Raw genomic sequence first — 24,392 nt, forward strand, 5'->3', positions numbered from 1 at the left:
ATTATTTTGTGGTTAAAAACATCTTTAGCTGCCTAACTGTACAAACACCAGTGACTGAAAGTACAATTAGCAACAAAAAGCTATTCAAAGCTAACAAAGCTGTTTTCATTCCACTATTTTCTCAGTTTTATCACTTGTTTAACAGGTTATTGTATGGGAATTGGTAAAAACACAATATGAAGCTGTGATTAATCTCTGCTCAGTGACTTTACATCAACAGAGACAGATTTTGCGCAGCTGACACCTAAGGTTAATGACAGATAATAGTTATCTTAATTAATGCCCAATGAGGAAAAGATGCTTCATTATCTCAGTAAACTTGTTTGTAGGATCTGACCACCATGTTTCTGTTTCAGCTGCTAAATAGATGTTACCAAACACAAGATATCCCATCGGGCCTGTCTGCTCCTCCTGTTTTAGTGGTGTGCTGAAGAGCTGGCAGCAGCTCTACTGAGCATGTGCAGCTTGGTTCTTCATCTCCTGCCATTTCTTCTCCCGCAGACTGAGCTCAGCGTCAGTGAAAGCTGCCGGACCCCAGTTTGTGATCTTCTGTGGTCCCTTAGAGCCTGGAGAAGACAAACATCTGATTATTCCCCGGCGACACAGTCTACAGAAGCTGTGAAAGGACATGCTTATAAAACTTATTTTCATGATTTACTGAGAATTTATTTCACCCCCTCAGTCATAAAGCTTGTTTTCAAGATAACGGCATAATATATTTGTTTTTCAGAAAAGCTCATTTTCTTACAGAAATCAGTTAAATAAAAGCTGCACTTCTTTAGTAAAAAGCAGTACTCATAGTGACAACCACCATCCATCATTGAACACCACAATGTTACAGGTACAGTGCTACAAAATGATGAAACAAGGTGTGGTAAGAATCTCGTTTTCACATCATTACTTCAGTATTTTGAGGGGGAAAAGGGCATCTAAAGAAAACAGCCTGGTTGATATTTATCCAGGGAAGATGCTAAAATGACTCTTGTCACAACCAGTTTTATCATTTAGTATGACAAACTCAGCTAATAACTGTTAAACATGGACAAAATAACAATATGAACAAACCTAATAGCTACAATGCTACTTTTCTTCATGATGATTATCATGAATGAATAAAAGTAGCATCATAGTTATTAGGTTTCAAGGACTTATACTGTATTGGTGCAATATTCATGGTGAAACTTTTCCATTAGCAATTTATTTTTATTTAAACTAATGTCTGGAAATCATCTGGGGACCCTCACTTGATGTTTCATGATCCATAAACTTTGTAAACCATTGATCTAATGTGTTGATCAACAATGGATGTTCTTTGATGAGACATTTTCAGCTTGAATTAGTTCCCAACATGTCTGTACTCATTTCTGATCACCTTGTTTAACTGTGATTTTTACATAATTTCTCCAGTCATCAGAACATAATGCACCTGTCAGTAAGTTGTCAGAGTTATAAGATCTGATGTGGCACCATGGTCTGTTTTCTGTCCTAAATATTGGAGGAGTTACTGCCTCTATTTTCTAATTAGAGTTCTTTGTTAAAACTTGCAATAAGTTATGCTGCGTTCACACCGACCAAATTTTGAGCGTCAGGTTTACATGCAAAGTTTATGGTGGATGCACGTTAAGGAGTGTCAGGAAGTGCTGCGGCTCATCTAGCACGGCGCGTTTTGAACAATTGGTATGCATCCATAGCGTCAGACACTGGAGATGGAAAAGCTGAACTTCTGCAGCTCAATGCGGAGCATCAACCAATCAGAGAAACTCCACTGTGTGACGTAGAGGTACATTCTCTGATGGGACCGTCTCCTGAATGCTGTCCACTAACCTGAGATAGATGGACAGGAGCGCTTTAGCTGAAATCGAGTGCCCGTAGATGGTCTCCTGGCAGGAGATATCAGCACCGACATGGGTCAGTGGGTCGTCAAACCGAGCTTGGGTCAAAAATAGTTCTGAAAGCGAGCCTCGTCAGCTCCTAGGTGCTGAAACTCACCAAACTCAGAACGCCTCTGAATTACCTGGTGAATTAATTATGAATTATCTGGTGAGCACGGCGTTCTCTTGCTCTCAGTAAATAAAGCAGAACCACTTTCTTAATTTCATCCACCATTAAACAGTGACTGGCAGAGGAACACAACCAAGAGGTACTTCCCGACCCACCTAGAGCCTCTAGAGCAATTTTGACAAGCGTTTGACCTCAAAGTGCACGAACGTCCAACTTGAAGCATTAAATGCGTTTTTGACAGTGAAAACATGTTCGTTGTGAATGCAGCATAAGTGAAATAGGCAAAATTATTGAATAACAGCTGAAGATGAAAGAAAAGAAATGAAGTGAAACCCTAAAAGAACTAAACTTGATACTAAATAGTTTTTTAATGTCTTTAAGTGCTTTTTAATGATAAAAGTGCAGAAAGACAGCAGCGGGTCATTACCTGGCTGTATGAGCCGTAATAAGCCTTCTTGATGAGCCACTTTGTGTTTCCATGACTTTGTGTTGTTCGCTGCATCTTCCAGCTTCTTCATCACCGTCTGATTCATCCATGGAAATAAAGTAAAAACAAATCACATCAGAAAATGATGACTTTTAAAAATAATTTATTTTCCTGATAATATTTTAAGATAGTGCACACTGTTACAAACATCTGGTTTTACATCTGGCTGTCTCCCTGATGTGTTTGAAGACGGTCTATTCATTGTCAAAAAGAAACCACAGGTCCTGGTAAAGACCTCCCACTGCAACACTCGTCATGTGGAGTCAGAATCAACAGGGACAGCGTGGCTGTTCATTTTTTGTTGAAAATGGAGGCGTTGGAGGAGGATGATCTTGTATTTCTATTGTTAACTAAAGAGAAGCACCATTTATAAATCCAATTATCTTGTTCCATATTTGTATTTCCTCAGCAAACATCTCCAGCAGTGGGTAAAGAGTGTCATCGTTCATTTGACTGAATTTGAGTTTGTACACAGCAGATAAATAAAAACGAAGAACAAAAATTTAACTAAACACTACAAAATCCTCATTTCTGTCAAGTGAGATGTTTGCGTTTTATATTCATAGTTTGTTAGAGTCTGCTGTTGACAAGTAAGAGTTTATTAGATCTACAGATTTTCTTTCAAGTAGTACTTCTTAATTAGTCAAAAACACAAGAAATCTACATGAGACCAACATATCTTTTGGTACAAATCATGCAAAATAGATCTGATGGGGGTTGTTCACTTAAATAATTTGAATCACTTATCATTTTTTGAACTTTGAGTTGTTTTAAGATGAAAGCAATCTACAGGCAGAGAGCTGTGCCTACAACAGGTAAGATATTAATTCTTCACAACATTTCCACAGAACCCCTTTTTAAACATTCTAGCTATTCCTTTATCCAAGCTATGGTGTAAAAGGAACAGCTCATAAACCATTTCAAAATTAAACAAACACTGATTTCTACAGTTAGTGTTATCACTTCAACATCTGAAGCCCAGCTTCGCTGTGTTTTGTAATAATTACCATAAGGCAGGGGTCTTCAACAGTTTTCAGTCTGGGACCCTCAAACTGATGGCAAGTTGAAGCAAGGATCACATATATGTATAATATAGTAATATATGAGTGTATGCTGACATTTGTTGTTCACTGCTGGGCTGCAGTATTGTATAAATATTGCAAAGATTACTGCACTAATAAGCTTTCAGCTAAATACTGTGAACCTGACAGAGCAAACATGACAAGGCTGCATGACATTTTATACTGAAATACATTATTTCATGCCTCTATCAATTGTTTACATGTTGGATTCACAATAATGTGTGTTCAAGATATAACTTTGATGAAAGAAAGTATTTAAAAAAATAGGATTTTTATGACCCCCTGCAGTACCTCTGCGACCCCACTAGGGGTTGTGACCCAGATGTTGAAGAGCTCTGCAATAAGGCATATTTAAGGTTCTGGTTATAGATTAAAAATAAACTGACTTGGTACTGCTCCAGCGCTCCTTGTCTCTCTAGCTCCAGGACCTCCAGTTGTTTCATGGCAGCCTGCAGGGCGCTCTCCTTGGCCAGACGCTCCTTCTCCAGCTCCTGTTTCTCTGCCTCCGTTTCTGAGATGGCCCGCTGCTGCCGCAGGTGGATCTGCTCCAGCTCTGCTCTCTTCATGGCCTCCTCTTCAAGCAACCTGGTCCACGCACAGACACGAGTCAGTACAAGCTGTAGTGTCATACACATCGCTGTGCAGGCCTCTCTCGCTGTCAGCAGGTATGGTCTCTGTACAGGTGTGTTGGGTGTAATGACAGCAGCCAAACAACAGCTGTATGAACAGCAAACACGCCTTCATTCAACCGTATGTCAAACCTAACACATATCCAAAATCTGTAAAAGATTCATTCAACATGTTCTCAGCTATAAAAAAAATGAAGTGGACATCAGTAGTTTACTGAGAGTGACAGCAGGTGGCGCTGTAGTTTTAACACTGACATGCATGTAAATGTTTTAATGCACTTTATCAACACAAAATCTCAAACTTGTTCACACATAAATAGTGACCTCAAAAATTAAATGATTAAATATTTCATTTAGTTTGCAGTTGCTGCAATACTGCATCAATGTAATAAAAGCTCAACATCGTGGCTGAGCAGATTCCATCAAGAGCTACAACGTTGCCACTGATAAAACAAATAAGCAGGTCAGGTTGATCCTGATCCCACTGTCCTGCTCCTGCAGAGCTCCTCTCAGTCACAGAGACGACCTCAGCCTCTCCAACCTCATGAGGTCAAATATATTCATTAAGAAACTATATGTGACGCCACAAATTTAACAGCAACCTAAAAAAAATTGAAATAACTTTAAGTAAAAGCAGCTTGTTACTAAACTTCAAGTTTAGACAGCAGTGGAGTGAATGAAACACATGTCAACACACTGTTCCCTGGTCAGCTGATTGTGAGGTGTAACGTTAACGTCAGCAGAGAGGAAGGAAGGCTGAGGGAGGAAATGCTGTGGCCTGTGGTGAGAAGAATAAATGTCTAATACTTTATGAAACTTGCATCAAGAAAACTGAGAAGCAGATTAACATTAACTGATGGTAAACTAACAGTTTAGCAATAAAACACTTTATTATGTCCGCCTGTGTTAGTTACGATGGGAAAATAAAAATCAATCCTTCATATTGACTGTGAGGATATTTTCTCCTCCAACTCATGACTGACCGTGCCTGCAGCTTACGGACGGTTTCCTCATCCTGTCTGGCGCGCCTTTCCTCCTCCAGAGCGTCCTCCAGCTGGTGATACATGTCCTCCAGCTCATGGACCCTCTGCAGGTACTGGTCCAGCTCAGTGGACTTCTGGGCCACCTGCTCCTCCATCTCCTGTCGTACCTGTCAAACAAGGAACAAAATGTAGTTTGGTGCAGGTTGTTCTATTTACTGTGTAAATCCAGGCGACAAACTCACCTGCTGAAAGTTGTTAAATTCAATAAAGCATCTAATCAACATTAAAGCTTTTGTTTTGTTAAACAGCTAAGCAGAGAACGAGCATAAGTCAGGTAGATAAAGATCAATCTGATGGTTCACCACATGCACACTGCACTCAGCAGTTCACGATTCAGAGCAAATGAGCACTAATAAGCTTTTTTTCTTGACTCTCTAACTTTCTCTTCAAACAGTCCCACATAGCTGATCTCTGATAAACTTTTTTCTAATCCCGTTCATTTTGAACACGTTCATCGCTGCCCCCTACTGTGTTTTCATTAAGAGTCACCATCTGTAAACCAAACATCAGAGCAGCTTTTATTACCATCTTGTAAATCATGCAGCTTTCTTTCTGTTACAAATCTGATCAGGCGCGGCTCATCCATAATGGCAGCCTAAAACAATATTCATTCACCCCACAAAATAGTTCCTCTTGTAAAATGCTTACCGGTATTTACGCCTGCCATGTACTTTGCTATGATACCCAGCCCTACTCCTAACTACAAAACTACATTTTCATGTAGCTGATCTGTGGATCATGTTTCTTAGGTAATTTACCCTGTCGGTTACACGTTCAACAATAATACTGCAATACTTTGTAAGTGAAGATGTTGTATGAAAGTAGCTCTTGCTCCGCCTCTGGTTCTGATGTAATAATTCAGTGAAAGTGGTTCTGAGCGACGCACCAGTTTTTCTCTCTCCAGTTCTATCCTGTAGCGGTCCTGCAGTTCAGTGTGGGTCTGAAGACGTTTTCTTTCTTCTTCTGCTGCGTTGGCTGCTGCCTCCTCCAGAGCCTAGCACACACACACACAGAAAATACTACTTTACAATACTTATTTATAAAAAGAAAAGCTTTTCCACCGACAGGTGAAGAAGCACAAGTTAAGAAACTTGAAACAAAACGTGGAAGATGGAAAAAGGTTTAGCCGTATAATCTCAGGAGCAATATCAACCTTGAAGACATTGCAACCAATAACTTCAGCTAAAAAAAACGTCAGACACAAAGGGTGAGAACAGAAATTCTAATACCAAAAATGAGTTTTGTAATCAAATACTGGAGACATTTTAGTGAAGATTTCACGGGCAAATTGAGAGACTTCTAGGTGAGATGCTCCTGTGGTGCATCGAAACTTTACATTCAGAAAAAAATTAAATGAACACAAAGTACTGTTCAAATATAAGCAAAAAATAAATAAGTAAAATAAATAAATAGAGCCTAGTCCATATTGCCTTCTACCTAATTATTAGCCTATAAATGGTTTAAGCTTTTCCTCATACCTCACCGGATCACTTGAATTCATGCCTCTATGAAAAAGTCAGTCTTGTCAGTATTTTTTATTTAAAAAAAACACATTCCTGCTGTACTAGTAAATAGAAAGGTGATACTGATTTTTTTCACTGGTTTTGGTATTTGGTATTATTTTAAATATCTTAAGTATATGTAAGTCTTATCTGTTTTATTTGTCATACTTTATGCTGTATTTTCATTTACACTGAATTTGCTCTCTAGGGTTTTACAGCAATATACATTTTAGTTGATTTATCCCTGTTCAAAGTGAGTCTTAGGAACAAGGCTAAAGATTCTACAAAAATATGCAAGCCTGCCTTGTTTCTAATTTAACCGTTAGTGGCAGTAAAAAAAATATGTCTGATTCAGAAAAGCTGGATGTGATTTAGGAGAACACACAGACTATTTTATTAATGTTGAAGATTACAGCTTAATGTTGCACTTACAGTGTTGATTCACTCAAAAAATAATTGTTGAATTTACTTAGTTAAATCAAGTGGTTTCATTCAATCAGTAAATATAAAGAGGTGTACTTACGTTACTGTGTAAAACATTTACTCCACTCAGTTGAGTGGAAACTTTGTTTAGCAAACTGAAGAAGTTGTTTATTGACTGTTTCCTCATCCAAACTGAAGAAACTAACCAGCACCTGCTGCCTAAAGACACCAATGTTATTCCAAATCTGTGCCTACGTTCTGCTAAACTGAGGGAACGAATTGTAAATCTGTGTGAACAAAATACTGAACTGTCATCACAGTTCCTTAAATTAAAAAACAGGAGTTTTACCTCTTTATATCAGGCTTTGACCATACTTTTACATCTTCATGCTGATATTCTGTCCTAATATAAAGAAATCATCATTCTTTAGATTGTCTGCATGTTTTAAACCAAGTTTATATTTTAAAAAAATATAAAAAATATCTATATTTTACCATGTCAAATTAAATAAATACAGGTGCTTTAGATTGTTGATGATGTGTGTGAATGTAGACATTAAACATTTAAAGCGTAAATGTAAAAAGAGATAAGAGGACCAGACTGGAATGTAACCTGGGACTGGTTACCCAGCTGTGAACTGTCTGCAAAATTCAACAGTTTACTCCTAACAACAGTGTGAGTCAGAACTTTGAGAGATCTAGTATTTGTTACCTTGGCCCATTTTTACTAAATATACTACTTTGTGGGGACCCACTGCTTCTAATGGGGCCCATTAACATAGTTCAAATGCCATTGGGGGGTCAGGGCTACAGAAACTAATGGTAGTCAGTACACGGTCCTTATAGGGATAGAAATACAAACTTGTGTGTATGTGTTCATTGTTCATTCATGTAAGAAACTATGTGAGACAGAGTCTGGCACATCAAGGCTGGATTGTTTGTAGTCCAGGATTGTTGACTCACACAAAGACAAAACTGTTTCCTCATGTACGAGTCATTGTGGGAATTAGTAATTTTTTATCTGCACATGTTTCAGGCATCAAATTGAAAATGAGTGAATATTTTCAAAAAAACAAAAAAGTTTATCCATTTGAACATTAAATATCTTGTCTTTGTAGTGTATTGAATATAAAGGATTTTTAAATCATTGTATTCTGTTTTTATTTATGTTTCACACAACGTCCCAACTTCATTGGAATTGGGGTTTTATAAATAAAAAGATAAGAAAAACTGTTCAAAAAAACTTAGCTGTATTATAGTGATCCTGCTTTTGTTGAAGCAAAATAAAACAAGTTTCATGTACCTCCAACTTTCGCTCATCTGTCTTCAGTAGGCTGTAAACAGTGCTGATACACAAAGCATGCACACACACACAGAATAAAAAAACTGTGCGTGTATTTTTATTTAGATGTGTCGTATGATAAATAAAAATAAAAGTAATAAAGACAAAACCCCCAAATGGGATGACAAATTATCCTTTAACCAGGTTTTTGTTTTCATTCATTACGGTTTCCCTCGATTTTTATCCTCCACTCAATTCTTTCTTCAGACCAACATGTCCCTCTGAAATGTCCAAAGCTAAAAATATAAAACGACACCAGCTTTTTCCCATCATCAGTATTCAGCCAATCAAATCAGCAGCCTCCACAGACAGGACGCTGACTGGTTTAGGAAGATTTACAAGAAAAACTCGTTTCAAGTGACGTCACCTCTCCTCCCCCGTCGTTCAGTCTGTATTCAGTGAGTGGGAGGACCTAATCGGCTGCAGGGTGAGGCTGATCTATTGTCAGAGTGCTGACCACCAGTTTTTAGGTGACCTACTTCAGTTGTACAAAAACACAACCATGTGGTTGTATTCAAGAGAGTGACAACCTGTGAATTTTAATTCAGTCATTTGGAACTGTGATCTCACCTCTGAGGAATGCTGCTGAATTGGTGTCCACCTAAACAAGTTTTAAAATCTTATATCCAGCCAAAAAGTCTTTTTGATCTTGTTTCGAGGCTGATTTACTAAACAAGAACTGATTGCGTAAGAATAATACTCTTGTTTTCAGAATGTGTAAGATTATTTGTCTTGTTGGTCAGAAAATTTGACTCAAATTAAGTCCAACATTTCTGCCAACGGAGTAAGTAAACTTTACTTGGTAAGATTCTTGAAATAAGAAAAAATTGAGTCAAATCAAGTTTTTGCAAGTGCAGAGACAACTGAGCAGGAGGAGTTTGAAAAATTCTGAAAATAAATGAAGAAATAGCATTTTAAAACACGTATAGAGAGAATAAATCCTCAAAATTTGCCTCTCCCGCTGTAGAAAAGTTACGTCATGTTGCGGGATCATTTCCTCCCTCCCTCCCACTACACAAAGCTTTAACAACCTTAGTTTTTTTCACAATCAAGTTGTTGGAGAACAAAACTGTTTTTTTATGTAATGTTACCCACAGAGATAGATGTGGATGTTTGTTCAGTCATAAATCCATCTTGCTAACGTAACATGTGCTTCTGTTCTGAGAGAGTGCAGCAGAGCAGCAGCGGGTTAGTTCAGCAGGCAGAAGCTCATGTATGGCAGGCAGATATTGCATTTATTTGTCTTCACCACACTTACATTCCAGTTATCTGAAATTGTTTTAGGACAGGACTATGTGCAGCTTAAGGTCCTGTCACACTTTAACATTTTAGACAACTTCTGCCAACTTAGACTTTTTTTATGTCCAAATTACTCATTTTACTTGAAGTACTGATTATAACATCCACTTTATTTTGATAATGTTGAAAATTTGAGAAATCTTTTTGTTTGTTATTGAAACCATTTTGCAAATATACAAAACATTATTTTATACTTCTGTTATGGTCATTTGCACTACAGCAAAAATGCTGGGTTTGATTATGATTACAGTTTTCTGCAAAATAAATGCTCTAAAAATTACATTATCTTTGCTTTTTATGATAATTTTCTACCGCGATATACTGTTACCGTGATGGGATTCAATTTGTACCGCAATATGAATTTGAGGTCATACCGCCAAGCCCTAGATGGAGGCTATGTTGGTTTCAGCAAACTCTCCTCCTCCAAACAGTGGAAACAAATCCACCCAGCCATAAATCCATGACACAACCAGCCAACTGAGCAGCAAATAAGCAGATAACACGAGCCGCGGCACACTGCAGAATCCACAGTTTACCATTTTAACTTAGCCTGGTAAAAACCAGACCCTTGTCCTTCACTTTGCTTCGTACAGAGGGTCTGGGCTCGCTGCTATAGAGAAGCGATTCTTGCAGGAGGCGTGGCCTCTGCTGAAGTGTGTGTGTCGCTGTGAAGGAGGCTAAGCTAAGAAGCTAACCGGAAATCGCGAACGCTGCAAACAATCCTACTGAGAGGAGAGAAGTACCGAGCCGAACGAGACGACTGTAAATGAGAGCTGCTGCTTTGTCAGACAAATTTAATTTAATTTTGGAAGCCTTATCAACACAGACTGGCTTCATTCACTTCCTCCACTGCTGTATGCTAAAATAACTAGCAGACACTGCGCAGAAAATCGATGTCATTCAAAACCCCGCCTTCTGTTTGTTGATTGGCCCAGGTAAAATAAACTACAAGCAGACACTGTGCAGAAAATTGATGTTCTGTTCTCTGATTGGTTCGGCTAAAAATCTGCCAGCAAAATCCCTGTCAATGGGAGAAGTCCCAGACGGAGCAGAGAAGCGAAACTAGAATTGAGCGGAGCTGCGTAGGAAGGCAAGGGCCAGGCTAATTTCAACCAGATAAAATAAAGAAGTTAGTTTGACTGAAGATTTGTAAGTAAAATGTTAGAATACAGGGTAACTGATCTAGAGCTAAAAACAAACAAACGCAATTGTCATCTATTGATTATCATATTAATCGGTATTGGCAATATGTCACAATTAACCATAAACTTTTTGCTAATGTGCTCTGACTGGCTGACAAAAGGTGGCTTCGAATGGGACAGAGAATTTCTGAAAACCATGCAATAGAATGGTGAATGTTTTGTGATTGCATTTTACTTATTTGCCCATTGCTGTGTTGTTTGTTTCCTTTGATTGAAAATTACGTTGCAGAAGTCCTGAGCAGCAAACTGTGATCCCGCCCACATCAAGGCAGGACTCAAATGAACCAAAACTGTGTAGAGGCAAGTAGATGTGGTGGACTGGACAATGAAAAAACAGCTTTTGTTTGCACTTCTGCTATACACAACTGTTTTCCATGGTTGTACTTTGCTCCTAATGCATTCACACATTCTTTCCAACGAAGATATAAAGCTCTGTCATAATGACCTCAAAGTCCAAGTTCCTTTTTAAAACTATATATCCATCAAGTTGCAGTTTCAGTTCAACATTTCTTTCAGCAGATCATTTTTGTGGTTGTCTTGGGATTTTCTATTTTTTATATCTATGATTCATTTCCAGCTGTGAAAGACTCGATCTGACCGAACATGATGTGCGTTTTCCTCCTACCTTCCTCATGTTCTCCAGCTCAAGTTGTTTGGCCTCATTGGCTGTCTGCAGCTCCCTCATCCTCAGCTCCAGCTCCTCCTGTTCAGCCTGCTGCTTCAGCCGTAGCTCTCGGCGCTTCTGTCGGGCGTCGTGGTGCGGCGCCGGCCGGCCCTGACGCAGCAGGTTGACGGCAGTCTGAATAGCTATGAGGAATTCATGGAGGAGGCACAAGAAGTAAGTAAAATTTTATTTATGAAGCACTTTTCTTAGAAATGACTTCACAAAGTGCTGTACAATACACAAAATACAACAAAAAGACATCAGAGCCGTCAAATATTTCCATCCCAAAAAGTTTATCAGCAACAACATTTAGCCAAGTAAAAAATAAAATATAAGAAACAACAATAAAAATAAAATACCAACCCAAAAAACATAAACATTTACAGAAAAATGTAAAAGTAAGTGGCCGTCTCTTTGTGATAAACAACCTCTCTGAGTTTCAATGAAAACTGATCCTTAGACAAATGAAAATTCATATATGAGCTGTAGTGCCCAAAAAGACCTGGTTTTTTCATATATCTGTTTTTCACATATTTTGCCAAAATTTTATTAGGTGTATGAAAGCTTTTTACATATTTTTGCAAACTTTGTTTACAGATAAAAGTCTATTGCTGTGAAAAGTCTAACTATTTTTGACTGACATGCCCATTTTGATTTTGCCCATTTTTTTGTGTGAGTTTTCAAAAAGCTGCAGAAAGAGTTGAGAATAACAGGTAGTGTTGAGGCTGTTTAATTCTTCTGAATTGGCGCTCTTAATAAATGACTCACCCTGAATCCATTCCTGCTTCTTCTTCCTTTCCGATGCACTGATTTCAAATGTTTTTTGAGATGACTTGATGAGGAAGAGGCACTTTTTCCCTTCTTTATCTTGTAACGGCTGCAGTTTAAAAAAATGCACTGTTGTCACATGCAAAAATGAAGAATGCAGCAAAACATTTAGCACGAAAATGCAATAATGGCACAATTCAAGATGTCTAGCATAACTTAACAGCTGTAGAGGTTCAGTAAAAGCATTGGTCTCTTGCCTCCACGGTGCAGCTTCCATCCAACAAGATGTCTCCTTTTTTCTCTGCGAGGTCCTCACCAACGTAGTAGGAAATGCAGTTGGGCTTCAGCACAAACCAGCGTTCAGTCCAGTTCTTCCTCTTGTGTCCCTTCTTCATCATATATCCCTACAAAGACAAACAAGGAGTTTTTCAGAAAAACGTCAAGCTTCTTTTCCCCCCAATCACTGGAAAATTTTCAGCTTTCAACTTTTCAGTTTAATTTATACAAAGCTCTGTTCTCTCTGTTGTAGATGCGTGACAAATATTACGTCTTTTTGTTCTCACATTTCCTCCAAAGCCCCCGTCTTTGCTCAAGCGCCTAGCAAAACCTTTTTTCATGCCGGTATACATCAAGTATTGTGTGATTGGTCAGAACGTCATTGGCATGTTTATGTTGAAAAGCAGCTGAACTGCATCGCTCTCAGTTCGCTTCAACTGCTCTGCTGAGGAACAGAAGGCTGAGGCTGCTTGAAAATACAGCCATCTTTACAACTGTTCCCACAAAACTTATAAAGGCAGTCAAATAACTCTTACAAAAACAATTAAAACACTTGTGGAGGCAGAAACAGCAAAGAGACACAGGTGATTCTTTGTGGCTGTGCCTCGGCCAAGAAGTGTAGGAACCCACAATGTGTCAGAAACAGTGGCCGTCTGAGATAAGATAAGATAAGATAAGATAAGATAAGATAAGATAAGATAAGATAAGATAAGATAAGATAAGATAAGATAAGATNAGATAAGATAAGATAAGATAAGATAAGATAAGATAAGATAAGATAAGATAAGATAAGATAAGATAAGATACGATACGATACGATACGATACGATACGATACGATACGATAAGATAAGATAAGATAAGCTTTTATTGTCATTGTACAAAGCACAATGAAATTACAGTTCAGAACACCCATTCACAAGAAGACAGAACATAACCAAACGTAGAACAGGTGTCCCCAGGTCATGCAGCCATAGACCCATGCACTGAGCAAGGATCATCATTATGAAAGATCATGAGGAGGTGCTACTCTTAAAAGAAAAACTAAATACCACATAAGGATAGATGAGGGGAAAAAACAATAACATCATATTATGTCCACAAAATGTGACACACTATGGTATTTGTACAAAAAAAAACCTCTGCAGAGCAAGAGCACATTTATTAGCCAGAGAAGTAAGTGAGTTTAAGGGGTGCTTATCTGAAGCCATGATTGTTGTATGCACTTGTGTGAATATCTGAAGTATAAGCCCGAAGAATCTAGTCAACCTGCCCAGCCATAGTTCAGAATGTTGATTGCTCATTCTGTGTGGCCTTCAGCTTGCCTACAGGAACCAGATCACAGACAGGAGTGTGGGAGGGAGGAGGGAGTGATTACTGATTCAGCATCCCCCTACATGGCCCTTCAAGGCCATGTAGGGGGATGCTGAATCAGTAATCACAAATAAATGTTTTCAGTCAGGCAGACAATAATCATTTTCCATCTGCCTTAACGTCTGCTGGTACATCCCAATGTGGCAAATCCAATCAGACAAAATAGTATGGGCAATCCCGCCGAGCCGAGCTATCAACTTCTCCAAGACCAATTCCATCTCACCAACAAAATCCATGGACCTCAGCTGGCCCACGATCCTCAGCAAGAACTGCTTGCAGACCAAGTTCCAGCTTGCACAGGGCTTGAGTCTGAGTGCTGATAGCACATCAATACTTCATATTGGTCAGGCAGCCAGGAAATGGCCTGAACAGCCACCAACACTGTTTGACAGAACACCAGGAGACCACCAAGCCAATCTGTAGAAATCCAGTGATCAGAATCCAAATATATATCCAGCTAGTTGTCCCAGTCGAACAGAGGTCCCACCTTTGACATGTCCTCCCATGGATGAAAATGTGTTCCAAGATTTCGTTAAGAGGCCAGCTAACCAAATCCATAAAAATAAAATCTATAATCCATAATTTCTGGTTTCAGATGAAAACATAGAGGAGGCTCCCAAGCAGCAAAGCAAGTAAGATAAGGGAAGGCAGTAGAGAGGAAAAAAAGGTTAAAATGGTAAATGGACTGTACTTGTTTCTACCCAACCAGGATACTCAAAGCTCTTCACACTATAATCTGTCTGTGCCCTCATTTACCCATTCACACTGCACTCTACTAGATCTCCTACAAAGCTAACATGTACAATCATCTATGGAGACTAATCAGTGCTAATTACATTCATACACTGATGGGACACACATCAGAGGCATTAGGGGTGAAGTGTCTTGCCCAAGGACACAACAACTGAGACAGCTGGAACGGAGGATCGAACTGGTGACCTTCTGGTTAAAGGTTGACTATCAGATGTATTACAGACATGTAAGTGTAGTAAACATGTCTGATTCATCATTTATTGATTGCAGAGGCAGACACTGTTGATTCGTAGTCAGTCAAACTCTGATCACAATGAAGCAAACTCAAGCTCTTAGTACTCTTTATATGTGAGGTTTCACACTTCCACTGTACAACATTTATTTTCAGACTTGTGACAAACGGTTTTGACTATCTTTGAATATCAGCTTTAGGGAAGTACATATCTCAATCTGAAAATATCCCAAGCTGCTCGTTGTTGTAGCAACAATCTGATGTTTTAGAACTGTGATTCCCAAACTCTACAGCTTTCAATATGTAAAGTAAAATTTAAGAAACTCTTCTTGACCCCACTTATTGCTGATTAAAAGATACAATCACAGCTTAAAAGACATTTTAAAAAAACATAATCAACTAATACTAATATTTGTTTTATTTTAGTTTTGCTCCCAGCATTAGAAAACACTGTTTCAGTGGACAAAGTTGGGCAAAACATGATCAGGAGTAGAAAGAACTGGTCTTTCACCACAGTTTGCAACAGATGGGTGCATAAACGTGCCACTAACTTGCCCACCCCAGGTAGTTTTAATCCATCAGTTATAATGTTGACTGTATTTTACCACAGCCTGGGCCTGCTGATGACGTTGCTCAGAGTTTAGATCACTGCAGCCACTTTACATAAACAAAAACACTTACAAAAGAACTGGCCAGTCATAAAATGTTCAATGTGCAATGCTGTAAGAACTAGTTCTGGATCGGGACAATGCACAAGATGTGGTCTCAGCAGCTGGTAAGCTAGGCAAACTATACAATTTTCATCACACACCCACATAAGTGACACAAGAGTGGGCCTTCTAACTGGCTATAAATCATCAGGTTTAGTCATCCTCATCTGCTGTGGAATAGTTATTTCTTTTTTTGTTTGTTTTTTTTTGTTTGTTTTTTGAAGGTATTATGTACCACCAATGGTGGGGTGAAAAGTTAATTTAATTCACAATGAAGTTGTCCATGGTATTAATTAAAAAACTGTTGCAATTTGAAGTAGGGGTGCACCGATTCCAGTTTTCTTGCTGATCTCTGGTCTCCAATCTTTGAAAAGTCTGATCCGCCGATTCCGATTTTGGCCGATGCCGATTTTTTTAATGGCTGACATTGTCAGATGTTATAAAGTCACAATACAACTTCAGTGTTCAAATTTTATTTTACTGAAATACTTTGAACAATGCGCTTGAAACAATACAAACTTGTTTCAACTGGATGTTAGGGAGTGCTCAGAGCAGAGCAAAACAAAAGAGGATGGTGGCTGATTTTAAGTCCTTTGTGGAGGTAGAAAAGCTAATCTTCTCCACCGATCTTCACCACTCTTATCTAAGAATTGGCCGATCTCTGATTCCCCAAATGTAAGGAAATCAGCTCTCATAAATCGGCTGGCTGATTTATCAGTGCACCTCTAATTTGAAGAGCTTACCTGTTGATGACCACCAGTCTACCCAAACCATTTTGTGATCAGAGTCGTAGACTTTAGGAATACCACTCAACATTTCTTTGATGAAAGTGGTCTTAAGAGAAAAAGTGTGGAGTCATAGTCTGAAAATGTTTTTTATCCTAAATATTTATGGAGTTACGTCATGGAAAAATTACTGTTTACTTTTTAATGGATGGACAGAAAGTCACAATCTAGGGAACAAAGGGTTTCCCATTGCTTTGTTACTGGGACACCAAGCTGGAGCACAGACAAGGTTTTTACAAAGGGGTCACATGTAGACTTGACCGACCTTTGGAATCAGTAAGGATCAACCTTGACCCATGAGGTTTCCAGCTGTTCAGTTTGACATTTTTATGTTAAAATTTAGAGCTCAGACAAGAAATTGTCCAGACACCAAGACAGCGCCACACCATAATAGATCTCATCATGGAACAAATGTATAAATACTGTATACAGTATAAATGTTTAGAATTTTAAAATCAGTGTTGTTCTTAGTTTTGTGTTTAGATCTAAAATATCTAACTGCTGTAAAGAATACAGATATGACTGAAGAACAGACCGTAAACCAGTGGAGTTTGTTTAGTCATGGTTCTGTCTGTACAGAGGTGTTGCTTACCTGTTTCAGTACATCCAGGATAAGCTCCTGGTAGACCTCGTTGATGCCCATAGACAGCGTCTGCTTGTCCATGCCCTTACTGAAGTGGCCCGAGCCCACCAGAAGGATGAGCTCCCAGACATTCAGACACTGCTGCTTTAAGCTCAGCTGCAGCTTGTAGTCCTCGAAGCGCTCCTCCACCCAGCTTCCCCCCATCGCCTCCGTCAGCTTACGCAAGAAGTACTCGATCTGTGTGAGAGGGCACGATTTTAATTAGATTCATTCAAATAAAAACATAAAACTACAAAAGTTCCCACAAATACATACAGATAATGTTATGTACTACATGAGAAGAGAGTTAATAGGAAAGATATTTCTCCAGTTTTAGCTTCTCTTCCCTTGATCTCTGTCAAATTCTGAATAGCATTTAAAATCTTCTATCATACAAAACTTTTAACAACCGAGCTCCATTTTATATTGATCATATTGTTCCATATTTATAAAACACAGCACTTTGCTGTCAGACTGCAGGTTTACGTGTGGCTCCAAGAGTTTTTACAAGTTGAATGGGAGGCAACACTTTCAATTATCAGGATCCTCTTTTGTGGAACCAACTTCTAATTTCTTCCTGTAAGGCTGGCACTAAAGGTTTTTGCAATGTAAGGCTTGGCCAGCCTCCACTCCAGTCGGCACAGCTTTACTCTACCTCAGCCCCGGTTGTGTTTGCATTGAGCAGAGAGCTGTCTTGATGTGGGCAGGACCATAATATTGAACACACGCAAATCTTATGTTATTTCATTTGTCTCACAACAATTAACGGACTACATCAAACCCAAAGGAATAGTACTGAAGGTTGTACCGGACCATCCAGCAGTACAACGTTAAGATAAGAGGGCAGGACGACAGAGGATAGTAGGCTAATGGTAGCTAATGTTACCTTATTGCTGTTGTGTGGTAGCTCGCTACTGTTGTTGTGTAGTTAAACTCAAGGAAAAAAAGTTAGTCGCTGGAAACGATTCATAAAAAGTTATTCTCATCAGAATGGCCCAGATAGAACCATGGGTGTCAGGGGCGGGATGGAACTGCCAGAAGGGCTAACACAAACACAATGAACCCGGGTTTGAAGCCAGGCTGGCCCAGGTCGAACCGGGCTGGGCCTTGCAGTGCAAAAAGGTCATTTGTCTACCTTTTAAAGCCTGATTTATAGTAAATAAAAAAGCCTATCCTCATATCTCAGAACTCAATGGGTGTTTATGTAAAGTGGTTGCAGACATTAGCTATGTTTACATGCACAAATTTTTTTTGATCGGATTGAAATGTACTGTATTCAGATTAAATAATCCGAATGTACTGTTTACATGGACACAATCCGATCATGTAAAGTGTTTACATGCACCGGACTGAATAAAAGTCCAGACATGCGCAGTGTTGTAAACTTTCAGCTCTACTTCCGTGTTGCAAATGTAAACAAAGCTCTTCTGTGCACTCAGGACGGACCCGTGTCAGCTTTTAATAATGGTAGAGATGTCATTAGTCCTCGGTTGAGCTGCAGATGAAGGAATATGTGCTTTTTTTCTTTTTCTTTTTGCGAAGCAATGTCTGCTATTTGTCTCCTTTTTCATCTGTTGAGAGAGCGTGGAGGAAAAGTTCTGCGCGGCGCAGCGCAGCTGGAAACTAGTGTTGCTGTCCCGCCTCCTCTAAAGAGCAGAACCGGGTGGATAAAGTCAGAAGACCTGTGCACTCATGTCAGTTTTCTACAACCAGAATAAGATGATCTGATTAAGTGTTTACATGAACGTCATTCCGATTATCAATCGGCAAAACCCACCCCACTCATTCGGATTAAAAATTCATTCGGATCGAGTTCAATCAGATCAGAATAATCGGAAAGGGCTGTTTACATGATGCATTTTTATTCCGAACAGCCATTTAATCCGATTACTTATGTCCATGTAAACATACTGTAGCTACTGATCTCTGAGCAACATCTGCTGAGAGAAACTGGGAGAAAATACAGCCAATATTACAACTGTTCTCGTAAAAATGGGAAAGTAAATCAAATAAAACTTATAAAGTCTAAGTTGAGTAGGAGAGAGGAGTAAAGGAAGACACCTTTGTGAAGTGAAACTGAATGTTGATAAACAGGGGTGGAGTCTCTGTGTCCTACTGTCCCCGTCTTACAATGCAACTATTGCAAGTATGAGTCAGCTCTCTGTGAATAACAAGTGATAATCAGGGTCCTAACAATCAGTCATTAGGCTGATGGTCCTCTTTTGCATGTGAACAACCAGTTTTGATTGCCATCATTAACTTTTCGATCTACTATGTGAAAGTACTGCTTATAAGCCTGAGTTTACTGTAACTCCTCAGACGAAGAAGTCAGTTGGAGAAGAGACAAAATGTTTTCAGCAAAGAAGAACCCGTCTAGATTCCTACTCAACTTTTTTTTTCTACCTGGATTATAGAGATGCATCAGGACAAAACTTAAAAACAAATTTGTGGAAAGAGATTAGAGTTTTTGCACATGGAAGAAACAGCTTGGCTCTACACAACTGTGCTGACTGAGAGCACCTCCCCCTGGCAGCTGTGGCTGTGATGAGGGAGTGCACCTTGGCCGGCCTAAATAGGGTCATGTTCCCACACCATCTGTTGTAAACAGTAGTGATTTATAAAATTGTGCCTCTCCTTGGTTAACAACACAAATGCCAAATCTTTCTCCTACAACTCCTCCACTGTCAACTAAAAAACAAGCATCCACTTCGACAGCCATGCTGTTTGTGACGATTTTGACTGCTTGATGTGTGCTGCAGTGGGAGAACCTGTCACACCTTTGTCCCTGCATCTGCTATCTGAATCTGCCCACAACTCTGTATGTACTGACAGCCCAGTACAACTGCTCCTCAAAACTATCTATGTTGCTTGCACAGACACAACAAGTGGAGTAGTTGAAACAAAATGACATCAATGCTGTACAAGTGCTTTTTTACACAATCAACACAATAATTAATACATATTTCTTTGAGAAAGAGTTTGTCCTGGTCCTTGTGTCGAGAAAGTGCAGGCAAAGCTACTCTGAGAACAAAATGACGCATTTTTTGTCACGCAACTACATCAACAAGAGACAATTTCATGTTTGTATCTTTACTTATTTCTACCATTAACAAATGTTTTTCTTCTCTCTTTCGTCATCTCATTTCCTGTTAAAAGTGAGTTTTTCCTTTCCACTGAAACCAATGTGCTGCTCAGGATTGGAGATTATGATAAAGTGAAGATTTAACACAATCTGCTGGCTTCCTTAGATAGCGTTTGCTAACTGGCACTTTATAATGTATATGAGTGTTTTTGTGCAGTGCCCTGAGATAATTTTAGTTAAATAAATAAGCTAAATTGAACTGAATAATTTCACATCAGATTACGCAGCTGTTTATTTCAAACTATCTGTCGATATACAGTATTTCTGTTTTTCCCACTATTCATCTCTCGTGAAATGAATGAAGCCTATAAATTTACAGTTACTTTGCAAACAATCTTCACGTGACTCACCTCTGTTTGTTACACTCAATAATACATCTTCCAGCAATTATAAGAGAACAGGAAGTTGGAAACTTCCCTTTCTGTTCTTGGGCAACTGATGTTTCATCTGGCTAACTGTTGAAACACTACATTTAGCATGCATCAGCTACATTATCTTGGATTTCTGTTGGTGTAAAATTACTTCTGATTTAGAACAAACAAACAAAAGCTCATTTGAAAACAGAGAAGTGAAGTCAGAAGTTCAAACTAACGAGCTAACTGTGTTCATTCAGAGCATGTGTGTGTGACTTTTCAACTACTTGGCAAGGAATCTAGCTACTGCTTAAAATAACCTGTAAATTAAACTGGATTGTTTTCCTTTCAGATGGGAACTTCACAGCTAACAGTACTGAACAGTGACAGTGGGTCAACAACAACAGACCTAAATTTAAATCTCAATATACCTGCTTTAATTCACATTTACGATATAATTTTTAACACTGAATTTATTAGAGCAGCAAGTAAATAATGACAACTTGACTGACAACTGCATGAGTATACTGTCTGTCTCTAGCAGCGATCAACAAGTGAAAGCTGACACTGCAACACTTTATGCTTTATGTTTGCTCTGAAACACATTTCCCCAGCTCGATCAGGAAGCAGATAACCTCTGATTAATTGAAAAGTTCGACAGCAAATAGTAAAAACGTTTGTTTATACGGCCCAAATTAAATTAGTTGTTCTGAAATCATCACTGAAAGCTACTAAAACATTGAAAACTGAATGTTTTGAAATTATTTTATGAATACATAATGAAAACACCTAATCGGGGTTGTTGTATCTCGGTGGTCAGCCTCATGATCTTGAGGCTGCAGGTTCAAGCCCAGGTTGCTACAGGATGGATATTTGATGTAAAACATTTGCCAAATTGTTTGTAAAAGTTTGCTTCCTGTGGTGATCCCTGAAGAAGGGAGCAGCAGAAACAGAAAAAAGAAAACATCTAATTAGATATCTGCAACTTGGATGGATGTCAAAACTAGACAATTCAACTTTCAAATCATCTTGTTACTCATTTTACTATATAGCTCTCATTGCGACCATTTAATTTAAGTGTCTGAATTTAGATTTTTATAATCGTATAAAGTCAATAGTTCTCACTGTAAAAACAGAACAGGCCAATCTTATTTAGACATAAACCCAACAATGATGTGTATAACATTTAAAGATGATTATTAAATAGTTCTGGTCTTATTCTGTGGAGCCCATCAGGTGCCAGGAGTTTAAATAACAAACAAGATTGTAAAAAATCTGTTCCCATAGTTTAGAAAAATCACGCACATAGATTTGTCACAATGTTGTGTTTATTTGCAATATGTGTTTTTTTTTTCACTAAAAACTAATGTAAAACACCCAAAAAGAAGTAAATTAGAAAAAGTCAGGTTTGTATAATACTGGAGAATTTTTTTTTCATTACGTTGCTTTTGTGATGGTTTCTAAAAGCTCATCCTTCATTTCGGTTCATTTTTTGCCGTAAAATATTTTTTGCTTTTCTGTTATTAACAAGGATATTTTGTGGGTTGTTTAGATGTTACGAATTCTGAAAGCAAGATTTGACTAATGCTGGTTTTCAAACAAAACAATGTCTGTCAGCAAAACTGTGCAAGCAGATGATCTAAATACTGAGGAAACAGATTGCAAAACCCAGCACATGGTTTCATAAACTGATGGAAGGGATTTTTAAGCATTAGTTTTTGTTTCAGCTGTTTTCAGCAATTTGCAAGGTCTGTAGTTTACAGTGATGCAAAAACTTCTCAGGAATGAAAGGTTAATGACTGAGTGTCGTGGTCAATACAGAATCTGTGTGTATTTATTACACCACTGCAGACAGTAAAAGATTTCAGCGTATTGCATGCAGGTAAGTGCAATCCCCTATGCTAATTTCATAAAACACAGTGATGGGCTGTCAGAGCCAGCAAGACCTTCTCTGCTGGACTAAACAGAATCTCTAACTTACATTTTCATACATTTTCTTCTATTGATTAATGTGTAATAAGTTGTTCTAAATTTTCTGTTATCTTTATTTCATAGATTTTCTCCTGTTTGTGCAGCTTCCAGTAGCCTATGTTTAAAAAGCCTAGAGCTTTTATCCAATCAGATTTCAACCATCGTGTTGCCATGGTCAAACAAATCTGCCTTAAGGCCTTTAATCAACAGTGAAGGCATGTGGTAATGAAACTGTTGCTTTAACCAATCAGATTTTGAGTTGACGACACCAGGACCATCTAGCAAGCATTCGATGATGTCAGCATTTTCATGTCCTTTGATTGGATGTTCAGAGAGCGTACTGACCCGCCCCCACCTTCAGTTCCCAGAGCGGTCCATTCTAGTTTGATAGAAGGGTTCAGGGGCGTGGTGGCAATAGGGACATTCGGGAGGATTCCCGAATGGCCGATCAGCTCCAGGCCGAATCGGCCGGTACGTTTGATTTGTTTTTATCAACCTCATAAAACGCTGCTGCGGCTCAGAAGCCGCGTGGGCGGTACGGCCGCTGGATGCATAGATATGATTGGATGGTGCGGCCGCACCGCCCACGCGGGCTCAGCCAGTGAGATAGTTAAACATTCAATGCGAGCAGCTTTTGAAACAAAAGGTGAAACCTGTCGAAAAGAAAGGAGAAAGAGATGGATGGAGCAGTAAAGGAAGGGAAAAAGAAAAGGTTAATGCAAAATGTAGCCAAATGCGCCAAATTAACAGAACTTTCCCATGATGGAGGGACCAAAGTAAGAGAAGCAGTGATGAGACAGGACCTAGCAGCAGGAGTACAGGTTAGCAAACACTGTTTATACAGTATGTCCTATCATTCAGATACTGTATGTTTCTCAATGTGTTCATGGTTCACAGAACATTAAACTAAGCCTAACAGAAATGTTTCACCATATGTGCAGAAATCTTTTACCTGCTTTATCAACAAAAATTAAAATCAGTCCATGAGCCTAAGTACTGACCAGAAAAAGGCACATTTCATCAAAACTATTTTTGCTCAAGAAAATTGGCTACATTGCAATGAGTCTGATCACTAACTTTCCTCATGTTGTAGGCCTATTTGCATTGAATTATTTACAAAAGTGCCATACAATGTGTTGTTGCTATTTATTGTTATTAGCAGCTGAAAAGTCCAGTTAGTCATGGAGGTGGATGTCAATCACAGAAGTGAAGAGGAAGGGACAGATGAGCAGGGTGAGGAGGAGGAGGAGATTGAAAATGGGAAGGAGAATGAGGAAGATGATGAGAGGAAGCAGGAAAGTGGAGCAAAAACCAGGTACATGTGCAGTGTGCAGAACTGTTTATGATGGGTCTTTGTATTAAATTATATTAACCTCTTGAGATCTGACGATTTTAGTCTAAATCTTTTTGACATCTGAAAAGGGCTGAAAATTTCACAATTTCCCTTCGTGTATTTTTCTTTATCTGACTGATCTATAAATTAGTTTTATCCAGTAAGTATTCACATTCTCTAACCTGAAACTGATTTTAATACTTTTGTGAATATTCCCAAAAGTGTACAAGGTATAAAAGTAAGTAAAATTTACATCTTTATTCAAAAACCTACAGGAGACTCACTCTGGATAAAAATACTTCAACAAATCTTTCAGGAGAAAGTGACAGTATTTGTTTGTTGGTGTGACATATACTAGTTTTGGACAAAAATGCTGTGGTTTTAAGAGGCTCCTCCAGTC

General features: G+C 38.7%; 1 protein-coding gene across 1 annotated transcript in view; it reads right to left on the reverse strand.

The window, feature by feature from the left end:
• Positions 1–24,392, reverse strand: part of swap70b (switching B cell complex subunit SWAP70b) — a gene marked incomplete at its 3' end in the record, with an annotated part of 48,686 nt that continues 24,294 nt past the window's right edge. Inside the window, 9 exon segments of the mRNA XM_014025377.1 lie at positions 1–566; positions 2,429–2,525; positions 3,957–4,155; positions 5,183–5,349; positions 6,129–6,236; positions 11,636–11,817; positions 12,443–12,551; positions 12,700–12,846; positions 17,164–17,391. Coding sequence (XP_013880831.1) covers positions 448–566; positions 2,429–2,525; positions 3,957–4,155; positions 5,183–5,349; positions 6,129–6,236; positions 11,636–11,817; positions 12,443–12,551; positions 12,700–12,846; positions 17,164–17,391 — 1,356 coding nt within the window.

The sequence above is a fragment of the Austrofundulus limnaeus genome, unplaced genomic scaffold (genome assembly GCF_001266775.1).
Source record: "Austrofundulus limnaeus strain Quisiro unplaced genomic scaffold, Austrofundulus_limnaeus-1.0 Scaffold471, whole genome shotgun sequence".
Lineage (NCBI taxonomy): Eukaryota > Metazoa > Chordata > Actinopteri > Cyprinodontiformes > Rivulidae > Austrofundulus > Austrofundulus limnaeus.